Source organism: Perna viridis, chromosome 15 (genome assembly GCF_037379345.1).
Source record: "Perna viridis isolate PV_CMFRI_1.1 ecotype Kerala chromosome 15, ASM3737934v1, whole genome shotgun sequence".
NCBI lineage: Eukaryota > Metazoa > Mollusca > Bivalvia > Mytilida > Mytilidae > Perna > Perna viridis.
The window spans coordinates 18,237,993-18,259,562 of NC_142459.1; the positions used below are offsets into that span (position 1 = coordinate 18,237,993).

The 21,570-nt window shown below is 31.0% G+C and overlaps 1 protein-coding gene and 1 long non-coding RNA gene across 23 annotated transcripts in view; one reads left to right on the top strand and one right to left on the bottom strand.

Annotated features, from left to right (window-relative positions):
* The window catches only part of LOC148597312 (uncharacterized), a 97,304-nt gene extending 76,338 nt beyond the window's left edge, over positions 1-20,966 (top strand). For 9 of the 22 annotated variants that reach the window (XM_088564101.1, XM_088564100.1, XM_088564110.1 and 6 more), the window contains 7 exons: positions 1,128-1,276; positions 4,332-4,355; positions 4,805-4,828; positions 6,616-6,839; positions 11,231-11,300; positions 12,887-13,046; positions 15,083-20,966. In XM_088564101.1, the coding sequence (XP_088420227.1) occupies positions 1,128-1,276; positions 4,332-4,355; positions 4,805-4,828; positions 6,616-6,839; positions 11,231-11,300; positions 12,887-13,012 (617 nt within the window). In that variant the 3' untranslated portion in view covers positions 13,013-13,046; positions 15,083-20,966. The remainder of the gene's footprint in view (positions 1-1,127; positions 1,277-4,331; positions 4,356-4,804; positions 4,829-6,615; positions 6,840-11,230; positions 11,301-12,886; positions 13,047-15,082) is intronic. The other 13 variants (XM_088564123.1, XM_088564106.1, XM_088564105.1 and 10 more) reach the window with 8 other exon arrangements.
* On the bottom strand, positions 8,285-12,897 carry LOC148597313 (uncharacterized). The gene is made up of 2 exons (XR_015919186.1): positions 12,715-12,897; positions 8,285-8,415 (listed from the first exon to the last, which is right to left on the bottom strand). It is a non-coding gene; the product is annotated as an uncharacterized LOC148597313 (long non-coding RNA).
* Positions 20,967-21,570: the final 604 nt, after the last annotated feature.

Genomic DNA, 21,570 nt, shown 5'->3' on the forward strand with positions numbered 1-21,570 from the left:
CAGCAGGGTGTTTTCATGGAACCTAGTTTTTTCCTTACAGTTTATGAAATCAGCCATAATTAAATGTTGCAATAAATCATTATAATTGTCATATTTTAAAATGCATATTTTCATTACAAAAAATATTGTCCTGGGCATTACAAAAATCGCATTGGCATCATACAGGAAGACTTGGCATCACAAAAAAGCCTAATTGCATCACAAAGAAGGCCTGGGCATCACAAAAAGGCCTAATTGGTATCACAAAGAAGGCCTGGGAATCACAAAAGGGCCTAATTGGCATCACAAAATAAAAGTAGAAATTAGGTTAGGGGATGTTATGTCCTTAATTTCCATGACAACCTTATTTGGTTAATCTAATCTAATTCTTTGGAAAACAGTACCAAACATTTTAAAATGTCTTGTTTGACTGAAATTCTTTCTAACTAAAATAAAACCTTTATTTGTTTTTTTCACAGTTTTACCAACATTAGGAACTGTTGAAAATTCCCTGCTGAAAAAGAGATTTAAAACTATGCAAGAATCAATAATTTGATGAATTTTGCCTATATATATATATATTTCTTCATTCCAGGGAAGTACAAATGAACTTAAAAACTCTTAAGAATGGGGAGATGCGTAAGCCGCCATTTTAGACCACTTGTTGCCATGGATACAAGTTAATATTTGTTAAAATAATTTTCTAATCCAGCACCTTTTTTTATAAAATTTCACAATAGCATGCAAGAAGGCTTTAGGCAACATCAATAGTTTTTTTATCAATTTTTTACAACTCACTGCATTATATATAAATTTAGATCAATCACCCCATTCTATGAGCCTGTCGATACCATTCTTATAACTTAACAATCTAAACTGCATTTTTCAATTGGTGACTCTTAATTATTTTGTGGTACAGTTCAATTTGACTTTAATTTTTATTTTTTCACAGTGAATTTTGGCATGTGAAAAATAAAAAAATTAGATCAAGAGTTTACAAAGATTGGTATCTGACAACAAACTTAATACAATACACACATGCCTGGGTAGCGGGAATGATTTTTTCAAAGGGTACATGGGATCAGTACTTACTTACACATACTAGCATTTTCACGTGTGCGTGTTTTTCTTTCTCCCTCACTTTACAGAAGAGTTAGGTGCGGCCTTTATCCCAGGTGCTCCTGAAGCATGGGCGCCCCACCCACTGGCAGCCTACCCGGAGTTAGCCCCGAACGCAGCAGCCATCCACCACACGGCACTGATACAGCACCCCGCCCTAGCACAAGTACCGGTACGGGTTAGTTATCAATTTATTCCATTTATCGCACTCGTGCAAAACTGGTTTGAAGTCACATGTCACTGTGGTAACAAAATGGTTTTGAATTGGTGTCATGTGGTTAACATCACCATGGAAACATATTTTTGGATTCACATTGTAAACCAATGGTTGATGTCACAATTTTGAATTTATTTTTTGTTGTCATTCTTACTGTGTGTGTATGAATATTCATTTTGAGATACATTTTGTAAATTACAGTCAGTCTTGTGTTTAAAATGCCAACTTTACCCAATTAAAAATTACTCCCATTTGATCACATTAACAAAATCCTTAAAATTTGTGCTGGTCTAGGAATATTCCTGGCAGGTTCTATTATTCATACCATTTTATACTTCATAAAAAGGCCAGTTTTATACATTGATATTTTCAGTGCCTATGGATAGGAAATAAGAAAACAATAGGTGTTTGTTTTGATAATGGGGGACTTGGTCCAATCACAATTTCAAGCTCTAGGAATTATGATTTTTTACTGGTTCTTGCCATGGTCATGTGACCAACTTGTATATTATTTATAGTTCTGTTAATTTCAATATCACCAAAAGGCGTTATAAACTTCAAAATTTTGGAAATGCATGGACAAATGATTGTTTTTTTTTTTTTCAAGAATTCCTGTTAGTAATCTTCAATTTGATTCAAATACTTACCAAATCATGTGACTTAGATCATGTGACATCAGCCATGGCCAAAATTAAACAACAAGATTTTATATTGTACAGATTATGTTTTTGTTAGTGGTGTTTGCACGATGTGATATTTGGAATGTGTGTGTGTGTTTGCCGTGTCAAGTATCTAATATACTGCAAGTCATTATAGAGGTGGGGTGGGGTGGGGTGGGTGGGCAGATACTGTGGTTAACAAAAAGACAAAATCATGACAAATTTTACTGATAGTAGTTACTGATCTTGAATTATTTAACAGCTATGTTTGTGTTTTTATCTGTTTGGACTTAAATTTAATATAATAAATGATATTTAGTTATTTTTTGTCATGAGTTTCCTAATACCTTGTGAAAATTGAGAAAACATTCTGCCTATAAAGTATGGGCTAAACAAACTTTTAAAAAATGTACTTGGGCATGGTATAGTACAGCTATGTAAATTCTTATTATTCTTATTATGATAGATACTTCAAAAAATGTTCTAAGCTATTTCGTTTCTTTCTTTGTATTTATGATTCTCAATAAAGTACTTCTCCATATAAGAATCGGGCAAAATGTATATAAGGTGTGGCACATGAAGAAAAAAAAATGCAGTGATTTTATTACATTAACCATTTAATTATACCCGGTAACCACCAGAAATAACCATCAAAGTGTGTGTAAAATTTCGCTTTTTACGATATTGGTAGGTCAGATTTAGTTGAAATGCATTTTGGAAAAATGGCGGGAAAATTATCCCGCAGTCTTTCCCTATATGAGCAGTACAAAAATATCTACGTCACAGATACTTCAGGATAACCTTGATTAGCTTTTTGGTTGTTTTCTTGATGTACTGAAAAAATGACTAAATTGGGGAAAATGACGTGCCACCCATTGCCTGATTCTTAATGGTACTTAAATTTTGTCTATAATCCTTTCCAATCTTTGACTTGCAGTATATAATTGATTTTTAGATTTTCATAAATGAAAATTGAATTTACATTTTGTATATTAAAATAAATCTTGTAGTTGAAATGTGTGTATGTTGGACCTCATATACATTTTCTGTGTGCTATATTTTTTTGTGAATTCTATGTACATGTATACTTAAAGCAAGATTTTAATTTTGTTTGTAAAAAGAGTATTCTTAATACTAAAGGATGGTTTATTCCTGTTGGTAGTTCAACGTAAAATCTGTGCTGAACCTTTGAATTGGATTCTTTCTACTTATTCATAGTTCTTTAATTATACCCTATCTCACAAGTAGGTGGTATACTATCACCTTATCTGTCCATCCAGATTTGTTGCTATTATCTTGGCTCCCAAGGGATGGTTTGATTTCAAATTAGTGGCTTAACATAGATGCGGCATACCATGTTACTGGTTTTGGGTGCTGTCCAAAATCATTTAGGGATATACTTGGTGGGACAACACATGCAACACTATGTTTTATTGATCAAGTGAAAAATAATACAGATGCAGTTAACTAGTGATTTTTTTAAGGCCCCTACAGGTTGATATGCAAGTGTCTATTATCTAATTTTTTGTCATAATATATACAAATACATAGAATTCACATAAATACTTTCTGAAGAGCTCAGTAAGAAGTAGGAGTTCTGTCTGTTTCTTTCCCCTGTAGAATTAACCCCTACTAAGACTTGATACAGTGGGTGCAAGGTTTTTGGTTTTGCATGAAGCTCCACATATCCCATATATTCCAGAACTAAGAAAAAAAGCAGGGGCCGTGTCAAAGAAAACAAAAACACAAGCATGAAACTAGAATTTATTTCACATTCACTTATATTATATACTACAAATGTTTTCAATAAAGATTTTTAAGTGGGGACAGACCTATTCTTTAAGACGGGAAACTACATTTTAGGATTATTTGAATGAAATTGTGGTACTCACATACCTGTAAACCGTCCCAAACAAAATCTACGAAAAATTTAGAATCTACCACAAAAAAAAAATGTAAGATTTGTGAAAGGAATTTAGTTGAGAATACTTTATTTTCTGTGAAAAATACTAAATAATTAAAATTTTACATAACGACTGTATCAATGGGGGGATTTCTCACATGGACTGTTCCAAAGGGTAACAGGTATGGTACTCATAATTTGATTATTAAGTTAATATATGAATTTCTTTCTTTAAATTTTGCATCAAATTGAGATATTTAAAATTATTTAAAAATTCTTTCCTTATCATGCTATTTAGTTCACATAACTATTCAAGTACACCCACAAATGCTTAATTATTCATACACAAAATGGAACACCTTATTTGATTGGCTATTCAGAAATGATACACCAATTTTCTTTGGCTGTTCACAATTGGCCCACTGCTTAATTTTGTACTATTTTTAACTTCCAGGAATGGATACACCACTTTCCACAGGTAAATTTAACAAACAAGTCATTAACAGAAACTCACAAGCCATTCTTTTTAACAACCATCTGTTAACAACTGTTAATGCATGATATGTCTGTCTGTCTGTATTGTCTGATGAATGTATAGTGTATCTTTACTACAAACTATATGTTTAATGAATGTGTCTTGGTGGTTATCTTTCAGCAATAGAAAATGAAAAACAGTCAATTCTTGTATAAATATTGATATTTTTAAAATATTTGTCATGCATGTTCATAGTACAGAGAAAAAAAGAATATTTAGGTTTTAACATTTGTAAAAGTTCACTTAAAGACAAGACTATGTTTTTCATTTTTTCTTTTGTTTTTTTTTCTTTGATGAAACTTGAATCTGTGTGTTTGAACATTATATATATGCGTTGAGAACAATTTGTAGTTCTCTGAGACTAATGTAGTATACCCCTGATTTGCTTATAGGAGTGGATTACACACATTCCACAGGTAAACATGGCAATGAACAAGAAAAATATTGTAGCTTGATGATAAAAAGAGGAACTTTCAGATTTTCATTATTTTTCATAAAAATATTTTTGTGCAATTAGACAGTTTCATTTTAGGTTTCAAATTAATTGATAAAGATTATAATAATTTGTTACATTTCAGTGAAATCTTTGTATAACATGGTTGATAATTAATATTAATATGAATTTTAAATGTTATCAATATGAATGTTAGGAATTTAATTTTGCAATGCTAAAAGAAGGGGTACAGATAATGATCATCAAGCTACAAAAGACAGCAATAGTATCACTGACCAGTCAATGAAATAATTTCACTGTACTCACTGCAAATACCTACAGTATCAAACCTGATGGATCATGCCCCACTGGTGAGATATGAGGCATATGTTTTTTTTTTCTGTCAGTTCTTTTGATGTTTGATTTTTTTTTAGTTATTAGATTCAATTGCTTAAAAATGATTATGCTGAAGGAGGCATAAGTGTCACATTAAAACTGCATTTCAATACTTTCAATGTAAATAATAATAAAAAAAACCACATTTTCAGAATAGAATAACAATAGTATAGCTTTTCTATCCTTTTCATTTGGAAATGTCAATTTTATTGGGTGAACGTTTTATTTTGGATGGAGTACATGCATTTGTAAGAATCTATCAAAGTGGTTATTTTATTTCAAATTTTACCCACTTTCCAATTCTTTTAGAGGCTGACACTTAAATGCTGAATAGCCATGGAGAAAATTATTTTGGAACAAATCATTGTTTGTTAATTTTTTGTACGGATATTGAAATGTAATTCATCAGGTTTGATCTGTAAGCTTATGTTGTTGTTTTTAGACCAATGCATGTCTTTGTCTATTCCTTTCTTGGCAGCATTTTTGCTTATAATATTATTCAGTTTAGGTAAGAAAAGAGCTGCTTTAGGCTATGTTTGAAAGCAAACCTGTGTTCAATGCCTTTCAACAGTGAAATTATTTCTAAAGACCTGGCAAATTCTTCATTTCAACTTTTTTTCTTGCAGGCATTTTCTTTGGCATGGTCAAAGGGGGATAACTCCATTTGTAAACAATTTCTGAATCTGGTTTTCAGCATGGCAGCATGGTTCCAAGTTTCTGATTAACAGCATGTCACATGTTAAAATTCAAACAACTTTTGATATTTGTCTATAGAATATTAATCCTCTTTATTCAAAAGTATCTGTTGTGTAATAAATTGCTTTTACATTGATCAAAACATGGTATTTATCAAAGGATGGATACATTTTATCTATTGACAAATATCATAGCTAATTTGAATTTTCAGATTGATTTTAGAAGTGTAGAAAAAAAAATCATGTGATCTGTTATAAAATCCAGTGACTCTTAGTACTTTGCATTGGTAGATTTTATTCTTATACAACTCTTTTTTTTCTGTTCCTTTATTTATACCACATACTTGAGATATGAAAATATTGATAATCTTTTCTGAGTTATACCAAAATGGCATTTCATTCTTCAGCTTATACTAAAATCAAATCATTATTTCTTATTTTTATAAATATTTTTTTCCCTATTTTTTTACCTCTATTGGTGTGATTCTTAAGGCAATGTTTTAGAATCACTAATTTGAAGGAGGCAAAACCTATGCTTCTGTTTGAGACCCGAGTTACAGACAAATCAAATGTGCTATAGATAAAAAGGAACAGAATTCCATTAACCAAATCTATTTATAGAACTTGTCACATGACTGTCACCTGTTCACTGGTCACATGGGTCTATGTTTATTAACAGATACATCACCCAGCAGTCGTAGCACCCCCTACAGCTGTATCTGCTGCCTTGCCACACCCGCCATTAGCTGCCACGCCTATTTTAACTAGCCCAATTAGCACGATGAGCACGCCCTCGACGTCAAGTTCGCCACTGATGCAGCAAAATGCACCCTGTTCCACCTTGTTTGTGGCTAATCTTGGTCAGTTCTCATCAGAGCAGGAATTGAAGGATTTGTTTAGCAGGTTAGTTCACACTGGCCTGTGGCCACTTACGTCAGTCTAAATCACTTCAGGCAGTCCAAGTCAACTTATTCCACCATATTCCAAAATCCTTGATCCATACAGACCACGCAATGTGGTTTACACCAATTGTTGTCTTAAAATTTATCCATACGAACACCTCCAGTGCTTTCATAGTATTCCACATTACCTGACACCTTCAGTCCAGATTTATAAACCAAAATTTCAAGGCATTCATATTATTCTACCTGGCTATAGAGTCCTATTTAGGTCTATATTATACAGTTTCAGGGGGATACAAAATGTCACCAACCATCTACACCTTTTTACAAAAACACCATTTTTTGTGGAGTCCATGGCGGCAAAACCTTTTAAGGTTTGACCTCTGGTGGTATCTTACCGTTATTTTCTTGCTGAAGCAATGTACTGAAAGTTTTAAAAAAAAATAGCCATGTAGCACATTCCTGAAGTTTGCATGTTTTTTTTTAGAAAAGCAGAGGATGTGTGGACCTTGTCCATGTTCCATTTTTTTTGTGGAGTCCAGGTTACTCATTTACTTTTGTTTTTTTATGTGTGTTTTTGGTGATTATATGTTCTTTGTTTTGTCTTTCTATTTTTCCTGTTGCATTCTAATCCTTGGAATATATTATTTTGATCATTACTCCAATCTTGGATCCCTTGATTACTCCCAGTCTTTGCAATATATATATTTATATAGTAATTATAGGCATGTTAACCAAATCCTACAAGCTCACCTGTATTCTTGTTAGCCATGGTTGTGGGCCTGGTCGTCAATTTTGAAGTCTGTACCCCTTGTCTAAAAGTAACACCAGTCTCATTGAAGAATTTTGCCCTAACCCTAAACATTGAAACAGTGGCAAAAATGATGTTCTTGGGCTGCTTTGTTGGTTTGTCAAGGAATATTTTTGTAACTCTGTCTCATTCATGTTTATACACTGACTCTTTCAAATTGGTCTTCTTTGGCCTTTTCTGACTATTTAGATACATCATATGAGGCTATCTCCTTATCTGTGTCAAATTAGTGGTCCAAATTTATTTTCATGAATCAGTGGTCCAAATTTGCTCTCATGAATCAGTGGTCCAAATTTATTTTCATGAATCAGGGATCCAAATTTATTTTTATGAATCAAGGGTCCATAATTATTTTCATGAGTTGAAAGTTCCGGAGTTTTTTAGTTGAAATCAATGGTTCACTTGGGAAAACCAAAAGTCCTCAGGAAAGTGTAAATGGTCACTTCTGAAAGTCCTGGACCTAAGTAAATGAAATTTCAAAGGTCTAAGGACAGAAATTAAAGGTTCCGAGTCTGGGAACCCCACTAATTTGAATCCCTGCAAATCTGTCAGGGCAAATGATTCCACTCTCATTTAGAAATTAACTTGCATTGATTAAAAAGAACTGAGATTTTTGCTGATCATTTTGAAAAAAGTAATCTAGGCATTGAACAGAAAAAAGAAATAGCCTTTACGTGCTTTCGTAGTTTTGTTTACCTGTTTTAAATACATGCACTACTTTATATATCTGTCCCCCTTTTCCTTTTCAATCCTTTTGCATTTATCCCTGAAATACATGTAGTTTGCACATAGATTAAAATTAGTGGCTTTCCATATCTGTGAGTTTGATGAATCAGTAGCTCCACATACTCAAAGTGAGTCTTGAGCTCTATAACTTATGAGTATGGTGAGTCTACAACTAGAATCACTTATGAATGATGGTATAGCTTCACTCACTCATGAATATAGTGGGGTCTTTAGCTCCACACAGTTATGAGTATTGTGAGTCTATAATTCAATGTAATTATGAATATGGTGAGTCTACATCTCCAAACATTTATGAGAATGTTGAGTCAAACTACATTGACTCTTGAGTATTGTGAGGTTTTTGGCTTGCACCTACACATACCTTTACTTTAGAGTAGTTTGCAGCTCCCAAAATTGATATTGTGAGCTACACATAATATGTGTTGTTGCGTATGGATAGCCACTTTGCAAAATTAAAGGCCTCATTTTTTTTCATGATTGAAGCACTTGTTCCATGTTACTCTTTACTCTATATATATTTCACCATCTTTTTCTCACCCGTGCTTGAAGTGATTATAGATCTTTCTTTTAAGCATTTATGAATTATGTTTTATGCATTTTGATATTAAGATTCAATCAATGGAAAAGGGAGCTGTAAACATTTTAAAAACCAGTGCTGTATCCAGATTGGCTTAGTGTAACATGTATAATGAATATTTTTCAAATGTTAAGAAATGTATTTTAGATTTTGAATTGACAACTTTTATGTCCTGAACTTTCAACTGATGTTGGACCAAGGATCCGGAAACGGTAAAAATTTTGCAAATGACCAACGACCATTTGTTGAATTATTCTGGCTACAGCTCTGTCAGATGCGGAAAAGAGCAGTTCTTGAAAGCGAAAATATTTGAAAAAAGGAAAATTCATGAATGCTTGTTTACTAATAATTATATAATGATAATGTACATTAGTATAACTATATAGTATGGATAACTGTGTTAGAATTAATATGCTGATGAAAAAAATGAACTACTTTGGTTTTTGAGTTGGATTTTTGCTATTTTTAATTTAAACATATTTTATTTAGTAATTATACAATTACAATAATTATACAATCAATATAGTAATTATATGGCAAGAATTCAGAAACAAGCATGGCTAATAAAAAGTCTGTCTCCTTTGCAAGTTTTGAGTTCAGATATTTGCTGTACGTGGAAATTTTACTGCGTATTATTTTTTTGTGATTTGCAGAATCAAATATTTTACATGGGTGAAAATTTTATTGTTCAACATCTTAACGTCATAACAAATTTTGAAATAGGAAATTTGCTTGGGGTTAATTTGGTGAATATTTTGTGACACTAAATGAAGCTAAAATTTCTACACTTATAGTAATCAGAAATTATGCTCTATGCTTGTATTCTACATTTCAACAAAACCTATAAAAATTTCTGCCCATGGACTAAAAATAAAGATGACTGTAGTAGCTCTACATGGTATACTTACATCATCAAAATTTATCACAAATATGAAAAAAAAAATAGATCTTAAACCACTGTCATACAGGTACCCTTAGACAATTCACATGTAGTACACATCACAAACATAGAGCTTTAAATACTGGAGGCTGTAGAATGATTAACTCTGTAAACACTGCAGTTAATATATCCTGGCATGTGTACAGCAATTTTGGAAAAGGGGGTGGAATTAGGTTTCAGGCTATTATTGGTCAATTTTATACCTAAATATACAAAATTACCATCAATTTTCAGACATAAGTTGGAGTTTTATTTACTAGACTCCTGCTCTCAACAGTTGTACATCTACACACACAACAAATACTAAACAGTGTACCTCTTGTACATTAAAAGGTCTTATTTATGTTGGTTTTGAAATCATTGTTCTGTTTTTTGGCCAAGGTTTCTCATCATTTTTACTGCAGACTGAAATGAAATATGTGCTATGAAGCAGTATGCATACTGGTACCTGTTAACCTTTGGAATATTTCATGTGGGAGATCTTCCCTCATATTGTCTCACTCAAATTTTTGGGGTTAAAATTCAATTATTTGGCATTTTTCACATACAATACAGCAATTTTAACCAAATACTTCCTGCAAATTTTACATTTCTAAGTATGAGATTCAAAATTGATTTTGTGGGAGTCTCCTCCTTAATGTGGGAGGGTTAACAGGTACGAGTATGCTGATATGGGCATACATGTTCAAATTTTCATTTCAAGTGATGTTGATTTAGTCTGAAAAGAAATCTGTGGTTAAATTTTACATGTACTCTCTGTATGTTACTATGGTTTCACTGTGATTGTCCTGAATAAACAGATGACCTGTCTCACCTGTGTACTGAGGTCAATCTCTGGAAATAAAAGAAAATACGTTTAAAGCACATATAGAATCTTGTTCAGAGTGGAATAATTTATTTCTCCTTTTTAAAAGGTAAAATTTAGATTTTTATTGTGCAAGCCTTGGCAAGTACGTTAAAATCTAAATGTGACTGACAAGAAAGAAGAAATAGTTTTACACTTCTATGCTATATTATGCTGATTTAAAAAAAAAAAAATAACTTAACTGCTTGACGTAGGATAATTAAAAAAAAGTAGCACATATTTGTGTACATGGGATAATCTTTGTCTGAGAATGGGAGAATTAAAATAAATTCTTTTGGAGAGGATAAGTTGAACCTATACAGCAGGATTGACAGACCATTTCAAAATATTTGTTTTTATTGAAGAATAAATTTTACATCAATAACTTGAGAAAGTTTTAAGCCAGAGTATAGATGAATTTATATGACCTCACTCGGTGACTTCTGATCTTATTATGTTCTCTTTTATTCCAGTTTTCAGGGTTTCAACCGGCTAAGAATGCATAATAAGGGTGGTTCTCCAGTAGCATTTGTAGAATTTCAGGTAAGACAAAATTATAAGCATTAAACAGAAAAAAAACATACAAACAATTAAAATTACCATATTTCATTTATGAAACTTCTAATTAATAATCATGGTGAAATGTTGAGTTTTTTTTTTTTAGCAAAGCATTGCTGATTCTTACAATTTTTAAGCTGTTTACTTGGAAACTGTTGATGATACCATGGATGAAATGGCACAAAATGTGAAAATTAAAAAAAAAAATATGTATACCAGGAGACTTAACAGATATTTAACACTGAAAAAAAGTATTGTATATAAAATGACAATCTAACAAAACACATGGTTAAGCATGTTAACCACTAATGCCTTCTACAAGTAGGTCTGATTGGAGCCTCTACATCACAGCATTATTTGTCTGACTGTTTGATCAGGCTGTTCCCTACCTCTGCACAGTAGCCTGTTTAACAAGCATTTAGATCATCACTGTACGCACACTGCTAATTGTGGAAATGTTTATCTCTTTTGTTTTATTCAAAGGATATGATTGTTTTATTTGAAGAATATATATATATATATATATATATATATATATATATATATATATATATATATATATATAAATATATATATATGTTAACTTGAAAGGGACAATATTTTATAAAATTCAAGGGTAATCAAAGTTTTATGAAAATTCATTAAAGGGAGGAATAAATAACATTTGAAAATATTGATTATTAGTAGTCATTTAGAGTCATAACAGACAGTTGAAAGGTTTATACTGCTATGACTTATTGACCAACAGTTAAACATTTTCCTGATTAGCATGTATTATGCAGTGAACTTATGTTTTTGCCTTATTCTGTCAACACCAAATATTCAAAGCCTTCTCACTCTCATTTTAAATATGCTGATTATTTCCCTTTAATGTGCTCCTTTTTTTATTTTGCATTTATCACATAATTTTTGCCTTTAGAGTCACATGGCTAGGAACTGTTGCTCAACAGAGGATATCTATAAAGCAAAACTACCTACATTTATTTGCCAAACAGATACATAACTTTGTTTATAAACATACATGCCCAAATATTTCCTGGAGTAGTGTACAATTTTCATTACCCAACAAATACCTTTCCCAAATTTCTGAAATTTTCTGTTAAAATAAGGTACAATTTTATCTTGTTGTAACCAATTTTGAGGATTCCTTGCATACTATATTTATAGTTCAGTGTGATCATGTTGGGAGGTGACTAAAACTACCTCATAAGTTTCAGTTCATTATACCGAGCATCGCATGCCAAGCCAACAATATACGTCCAGCCATCTTGAATAAGTATCAGATAGGTCCACAGAAATGGGTCAGGGAAGTAATTCAAAATGAAAGTAGCTTTTGAATTGATCTAAAATTAAAATATGCAGTTCATAAACAAAGAAAAAAATGGATAAAATTATTTACACTATCTTTGTCTGGTACGCTGAATTTTTTTTTAATGGACAAATCCTGTCTTGACCCTTTCAGCCATCACCCCTGTTTTTTACTGACTTAAGAAAAGTAAGAAACTGTAAGTGTTATGCTTGGTTGTAGGCTGTGCCTAACTCATATTTTATAATCATGAATTTTCTTCCAGGATGTAAAACAAGCAACAGAGGCATTGAATAGACTACAAGGTTTTGTTTTGCTCTCCTCAGATAGAGGGGGGATTCGTATTGAATATGCAAAAAATAAGATGGGTGAAGTGGTTACTGGACTCTAATTTATGTTACCATTGTAACAGTCCATATCAACAAGTAAGATATCAATCCTCTGGCTATTTGCTAGAAAAAGGGTTCAAACAGGGGAGACAACTTACTGAGAAAGGGGAGATAATTATAGTCATATAAAAAGGGAGATAATTAAAAACTAAGGGAGATAACATTTTGTTATATTAGGAGAGAAACAATATATCTCTGTTAGGGCAACTTAACATTTCTTGTAACAAACCTAAGGAGATTTTTATCTCTTTTTCTATATAGCACACGTTTACTAATCATTTCTGAATTTGTTTTTGTCCAAAAATATGATAAAAACCTGTATATATGACATGTAGCTTCACATTTTTATGCAGTCACAAAGTCATAGCTTTGCAAGCATGTTTCACATTCTATCATAGAATTATAGCTTCTGTTTCATTGGTGTGAATCTCTTGTTTAACTGTTGGTTCGTCCTCCCACTTCTCAGCTAGATCTTAGAGAAAATTATCGTCTTTTTTTTTGTTTGGTATTGTATAAAAAAATTGGAAGATTTCAGACTTGATTATTGATCTCCTGCTCTTTACAGTAGAATGCATTGTTTCAGTAACTTACATACTTTAGTTTTTGCCTTTTCAAATTATGCGTATTTCAATTATGATAACAAAATAAAAAGGACTAATGCTGCACAAAACAAGTTGAGAATAAAAAAATGCACATTGTGAATTTTAGCAGTTAGATTTAACTTTCTGTAAAATTGTTATTCAATTATAAATTTTAGATGATGAATAATTTTGACATTTATATTATTTGGTACAGTTTTCAGATCTGTCTGGAATTTTGGCCTATTGAAAAAAATTATTTTAAAAATTTCCCTTTTTATTTCTAAAAAGATAAAAAAAAACCCATTAATTTCCTCATTCATGTCATGATACCCTACATATTTTCAATCTTAAAAAAAAAGATTTGCTTTTTTATGGATGTGCAGTTAAGTTATGAAATACATTCTTGTATTCAATTGGGTTTTTATATGTGTTTATTATTTTTTCATCAGCACATATATTTTAGTCTGTTGTGTATCACTTGTCTCCCTTTTTTGAACCCCAGTAGATGTTGAATCACATGATCACTGCATGACTAGGTTATTGGATACAGCACCAACCAATCAGATACTATAAACAAAAACCTTATAGATAACAACCAGTCAAACTTTCTATTTTCATTTTGCTCATGATCAGCAGCAGTAACCTGCATGAGCTGAGCTCTGTGAAAGTTTTACAATCGATTTAAGTCGGAATGTTTTTCAGTTATTTCATTAGAGATATGGGCTAGTTTTAACATGATGTAAATTTTCAGCGACTTATTCTCTCTACTGCTTTGTGTTGCAATGTTACCATGAAAAGCTAGTGGATAACTCTTCATTGTGGGATTATATAGCAAGATGAAGCAGATTGATATTGCTGCCATCGCAGGAAATTATTAATAACATTTTTATACCCCACACAACAAGAAAAAGGCACAATGTTTTGGCTTATCTGTCTGTTAGCCAGTCAGTTTTACTGTTGTCATTGCAACTCTTTTCGAACTACCAAACTATGAAAATTGGTATGTAGTAAGTACAAGATATGTAGTTGTGCATACAACAAGGTTATTCTGATTTCCTAAATATTGTGGAAGTTATGTTCTTTGAACTTTGTTTTCAGAAGTGCACAATTGAAGTATCTTTCCTCAAACTACAGGATTTAATATTATTCTTCCAAATGTTTTTGAAACTGACTACAAATTACTGACAGACAGAAGATCAATTAAATAAGGTTCATGGTCAGAATATGTGTCCTCTTTCTAAACCGTACCCTGAATAATCAGAAAACTTTTCTTAACCAGACACTTTAAAAGTACCTCAATATAAGTTTTAACTGTTTTTTCAACTTTGGTTATCTGAACACCTGTCTATAAAGCCAAACAATTTGATAGCCCTAAATTGTTCTGTTTAGACAGGTATCACCGTAAAGTGGAACAAGTACAACAGAAAAACTCTTTCATCTTCAATTTAAATCCCTATAAAAATCTTTTATATGTATATATTGGCATTGTAGGGCAAAAAAGATGATGCATCATTGGTTGCTGGACAGACCACCATTTCACCCACCTCAGTGTTATGATCTCAGTGGTCACCATGGAAACAGCAGTCTGCTTTAAGATTGGATATCTTCATGGTAACCATAGAGACGACACGGTTAACTTTTTCCCCAAGGGGAGATAACTTATTTATTTGTTAATTAAGTGGTTGTTGACTTTTTTCAGTGATTTTTTTTGTATAATATACTGACTATAATTAATTATATCTATATATAGTGGTTAGCTATTTATATGAATATGCATGATTCATTGTTAATGCCCATTTTCTGGATTTATGTTTATTGATATTTGATATTGTGTATTGGTGATTGACAAGAAAAAGTGTCTGCAAAGTTCTCAGTGGTTGGCTGTTTATAGTTTGAAATATTTTAAATTTAAAAAAGTAACATCTGTTTAATAGAGTATAAAATAAAAATGGACTAAATGAGGTGTAAAATTGTGCAAGTTATGAATATTCAAAATAAAATTTTAAAGATATGATATAACAAAAAATTTAGTAGATTTGAATATTAATTTAGAAAGTAAAACAATAATCTCTTACAGCCAACTATGTTCTGTATTGTATCAGCTTAGTTTTCATCTATTAATTGTCATATTTGTCTTTTTAAAATTCCTTGATCATCTGTTTTCCTTTATACATAATCTTCAAAGTAGTTGAAGCAGTGATGGAGTAAAGTGTTGACAGGAAATAAATGATCAAGGGAGATTATTCTAGTGATAGATTATTCAGATATGTTGTTGATATTGCATTAATTCATTAAGAGTTTTAATTGGCTCTTTTTCCGTCCAATCATTTCTTTGACATATCTTTGCTGCAGGGGCATATCTATATTGAAACGAACAAATTATGCCTTTAAATTGATCAAACAAATATTGCACAGGGATTTGATTATGCATTCTATAACACTCCTTTTTACAAATGATCATCAGATGGTGTCAAATTTAACAAATAACAGATTGTTAGCAATGACCCATAGAAATGAAACAAATTTGTATGCGAAGAAAACAAGGCTGTTGCCTTTTATTGAAACTGTAGAAAAAGAATTTGTGCAATTCTTCAAATATTAAACAGTATTCAGGGATTTTTTTAACTGATCTTTAATTTTTAATCACACGAGGGACTGTAAAATCACAAGGTCCACTTGTATCATACACAAAATAAAATATAATTTTGATTTTTATGTAACCCCCAATTCAATCAAACTGTAAAGAAATAAAATATGTTCAATGAATTTAAAATGATCTTTCTACATTCAAAGTACAATACAAGTTTGAAGTAATTCAATATTTCAATACAATACTAAATCTGTAACCATGACAACGAAAAAATTCTCATTCTTATATGCAACTGATTTGTGTTTGTGAATAGTATACTCCTTACAAATAGGTTGTGTTTTGTGTTAATTATTCCATGTGCTGAAATATAATTATATTTTAAGGCCAATTAAAATTGATTTTTTTGATTCTCATGCCTGTCTCTTGAGGGCTCCTTATGACCCACTTTCATTTTGTCTTTATAAAAAAAGTTGAAACCGAAAAATAATGACAAAAAAATCTTTCTCTTGATTCTTTCTGGCGATAACCAATGGTAACCCCACCTCCCCTCACACCAAACCATCAAATTACTTTTTTGACATGTTGTAAGGATGACACACCATGCTTTCCTTCCACAGTAATGGTTTGAGAACCACAAAATTAACTTTTAGTGGCCTAAGCTAGAACCAGCTCTCCAATTCATTGAAATAATAGAGTTACTTCCCTTTCAGTATTGATCATTCACATCAAGGGAGGTAACATTCACTTTATTTGGCTTGTAACTGTTGTGAGCAATAATATTAATGGAGAGTTTGGAAAAAAACTTGGAAATTCCAATGGACTGGACCAAGACATAAATGTTCCTTTCTGAATTGGTCCAAATTTATTTGTAACATGAAATGTTCACTTATGAAGCAATGAATTCAAAACTTTTTTTTTTAAATATGACATTCCATTTGTAATGATTTCCAATGCTATTGTTGTTAATTGTTTCTTTGATGTTTGACGAAACATGAAACATCAAACTTTTTATGCAAATGTTGTTTACAATTTGTTGTTCCTGGTTATAATTGTCATGGAGACAAAATTGATATAGTGCTGTGTACATGTTATGTGTGATGTGAATTTAAAAAAAAACCTCCCCCTTTTTATGATGGCATTATGATATGTGGAAAACTACAAAATATCAGTTCTTCATTTTAACTTTTTTATCAGATTACTAAAATAAATGATGATTTATTATGTAAGATTTCATTATTCGAAACATTCATTTGGAATATGCCACAAAAAGTGTTGAAAAAATATAGTCATTAAAATTTTCCCATATGCCATCATTTAAAGCTTCTTCAACTGTAAATATAACATTTATATTGTGTATTTTGATATTTTTTTCATTCAGAAGTAGTAAGTATTGTTAGAAAACACATTTGGAACTCTGTTTTATAGCGAACAATATGATTTACCATTTTATTAACTACATAGTATTTTGTTTTGCTTGGTTGCTCATTGAGGGTCAGCAGGGGAAAGTTGACATGTGCTTGTATTATAATCAATCTGTATATTACTAGGTTTAATATTATAGACCCCATAGGGACCCTGTATTGTACAAAACTTGTTAAAAGTGTGTCCTGTCTCATGAATAATTTGCCATTTTTCAGGTCTATTTTGGGAAATTTTAACATCAATTGCATTTGTTGTTTCCCTCGTTGGCCAAAGTTAATGAAATCCAAGACAAGATTTGCATAAGATTTTTAATTTTTTGCTTGCTTGAATTTTGTTTAATACCCAATGAATTTTTAGTGGTCGTAACTACATGACACCCCCTTTAAGAATGACGGTGTGGGTTTTGAATTCCCTTTACTAGTCTGATAAGTCTGGCAAGGACAGTATCAATATCTTTAATTTAGCATTAGACTAAAACTATGATAGTATTGGCATTGACCATGAACCAGAGTTTTATCACTTCATGAATGAATATCATAATATTTATGATGTTTTTGGGTTCTAAGAGGGTTACACTATCAGTAGTTATGGCCACAAAGCTGTTAAACAATATAGATTTAGTGAATGATCTCCCCTTTGGTGCCCTATTATTTTTGTTTGTTTTGTTTGTGTTTTCAATGGGAGAGGAATTTTTGGTTTGTTTAGAAATAGTTACTTTCAAATATTTGTTGATTTGCAACATAAATATGATTAATTAAAGTATATTTTGAGTGGTTTCCTAATTCGAAATAGTCGTACCCAAAATATGATCCAATTATAGTCACATCCTCTGAATAAGTTGTGTGACACAAGAAATTGACAAAACCATCGTTTTTTTCTTATTCTAATTTTGGTTATCTGTACGCTTAAACATAATTGTTTTCATTTGACTCCCCCCTTAAGTACTATAGCAATTAGCAGTATTGATCATTGGTCATTATAATGATGTTTTTTACTTAGTTTGTTGTAGCTTTCCTTTGATGAATCATTTTTGTATGTAATGTACAGAATTCATAAAATTTTAATTAGGAATTGATAAAAGTGTTGGATGTTCTACATCTGTCAGAGAAATGTAACCTTCTCCAGTCATAATACTAACATTCTTTGCAGTATTGATTTTAATATTTGTATACTAAAGTTTCAAATTATCCCTATCAAGACAGATTTAAGAGGGTACAACGTAATTCCCATTTTCAAAAAATGTAGAATTCTGTACAAAAAATCAATAATATCAACTTTTAAATCTTTTTTTTTGTGTTACTAACAATACATATACAGGGTAAAATTCACTTGCAATATTGTCTTTTTGACAATCTTTATTGTTTTTCTTTAATAATTTATCGTTAAGTTTAGTTCATGGCAGTCTTTAGATTCTCATTCCTCGCTATCCTTTATTTAATTCACACTTATCATATTTGGTTAAATTTGTAAGTTCTAAATAATTTTTACTTTTTTGTATCAGAACTTCGCTGTATGTTTCTTTTGGTAAATTTAGATTCAATTAATACATAAAAGACATAAGCAGTGTTTTTATCTCTATGTTAACTTGGTGTTATTGGGATCACATGACTATGTATTCGTAAAGTTGACATTGGTATTGTATTGAAAAGTCTGATACAACATGTACATGAACATATCACACACACCAGTTTTAGCAGTATTTCATCAGGTGTTGAAATAGAAGATTATTGTTTTGTATTTCACCAAAATAAATTAAAAAAGTTATGGATAATTATTGAATTAATTAGCAATTTTTATCATGAAAACTATCAACTTGAGAATAAGAATCTAAATACTGGATTGAATTGACCTTATATTTTTTGGTAGATCTTTACTAATAAATATAATACGCTTCTGTGCAATAGTAGGGAAATTCAATCGATTTCTAATTTGTTTACTAATCAGATATATAGCACAATTAGGAATTACATACAATGTCTCAAATTTAAATTGATTCTTTTAAGCAATAATGTATTGATGAATATTTCTAATTTTTCCCACTCTGTGTTCCAATCAAATGTAGGATGACTGACCATTAAATTAAAATCATTTTTTGTTATTTTTTTTTTAATTAAAAAGAAACTGGGTAAAAGCTTCTGTGATATGCCATTTGAACACTATTTAATATTAATCATTTAAATGAACTCTCACCCTGAATTTTGGTTTGAATATTAATGAGTTTGATTAATCAAAACATGGTTGCAATCCCGACCTCTCTTTAATGTTATATCTAATTATGTACATAGGAAATCTATTTATAGTAATATTAATTTAATTGGCTGCTGGCCGATGGAAACACACCTAAGGAAAACATCAAAACACATTTATAATATTATGTGTGTTATTAACTGTTCTGTTTTTTTATCGTGCAGTTGTCGATTAAACATTTTTAATCTGCTCCAATCTGAAATTTTAAAATTGAAGAGAAAGAATTAATTTAATGAAATAGTTTGAGCTTCCCCTAATAAACACAAGAGGGCATTATCACTATCAGTCAGCAGCCATTCATATTTACCAATATTAGTTGTTAGTTTGTTTATCTCTGTTCAGAGACTAAATTATTTAGCTGTGTGATTGTACAATGTAGATGTGTGATGGTAATTTGGTAATACTAAGTGTGGAAACATCCACTATATAAACCCTGGCAGTTCTACTTAAATAGTCACTCATACTTAAAGGTCTTATGTACTTTTACTCTAAACAAGGATCTAAACGTTAAAACTTCGTTTTGTACAGATTTGTTTTCAGATTTTGACATTAGTAAATCGTGATATAATATCTTAGTTCTTAAAAATGTTGTATTTTTTTTACTTTGTTTTCATATACAATATACTTGACGTGCATCCATAGTTATATTTGTAGTAGTCTTTTTATATAAGATTCTTCAAACTAAAAAAAGAACAAACTCTTATATGCATCGAGCAATTGTCTTGTTTGCAGAATAATTCTTTTTTTTTCACTTTTGATATTATTTAAATCTTCTTATGCCAGTGGCATTCAGTATGTTTGTGCAATGATACTTTTGCTCAAGACAATGCTATTTTTAGCAATTGACCTTATGACCTTCAACACAAGAAAATTAGTGCCATATTATTATGAAGCACAAAATGAACTTTCTGATGCACAAATATATATATATATCCTTTTGATCCAGCTTTGATCCTAAAGTAGTGAATAAATTGAATGTGTAGATTTGTAATATAGATTTTTAAATCTCCATTGATTATTTTGATTGAATGTTGAAGGTCAATTGGTCACTTGTTGTTACTATGACAATGACATGCAGAGTTCGTGACTGAAATAAATCAACAGATGTCTCCATTATATTTTGTTATTGTTTGTCTCTGCTTACCTCCTGTTGTAACGACCACAAATCTTTCCTCACTTTACAATTATCAGCATTCCATCGATTATTGAAGATGACATTTTATGTGTTTCCAGTTTTTCGAAACAAAATATTAACAATAACCAAACTTGCCCCCTTCCTGAAATATAGAGGAAAACGAATTCCACCGAGAAAAGCTTCAAATTTACAGTTTTGTACCGTATTCAACTTGATATACGACCATTAAAAAGAAATCGTGTCCATGAAATTGACCCCAATCAGAAGTTCACATAAGTGAACATAAGCACGAATAATTGACTAAGAAATACTTCCAAATTAATATTGGATCTATTGTAAACCTCTTGTAAATGTTTCTTGTCAGTAATTTTATGAAGACAAACTTATATCATATAAGTTTTGCAACCTTTATGATTTAAGAATTTTCAAATGCACGATAATGTAATATGAAATGAAAGGAATAACTGCCATTCTGTCAACATGCATGCAATTTAAGTACAAGAAACAAAACGATTTTGGGATAAGAAAAAACAAAACAGAAAACGAAAAACAACAAGAGAAAAAGGTCGCAAAAACAACCGAAAC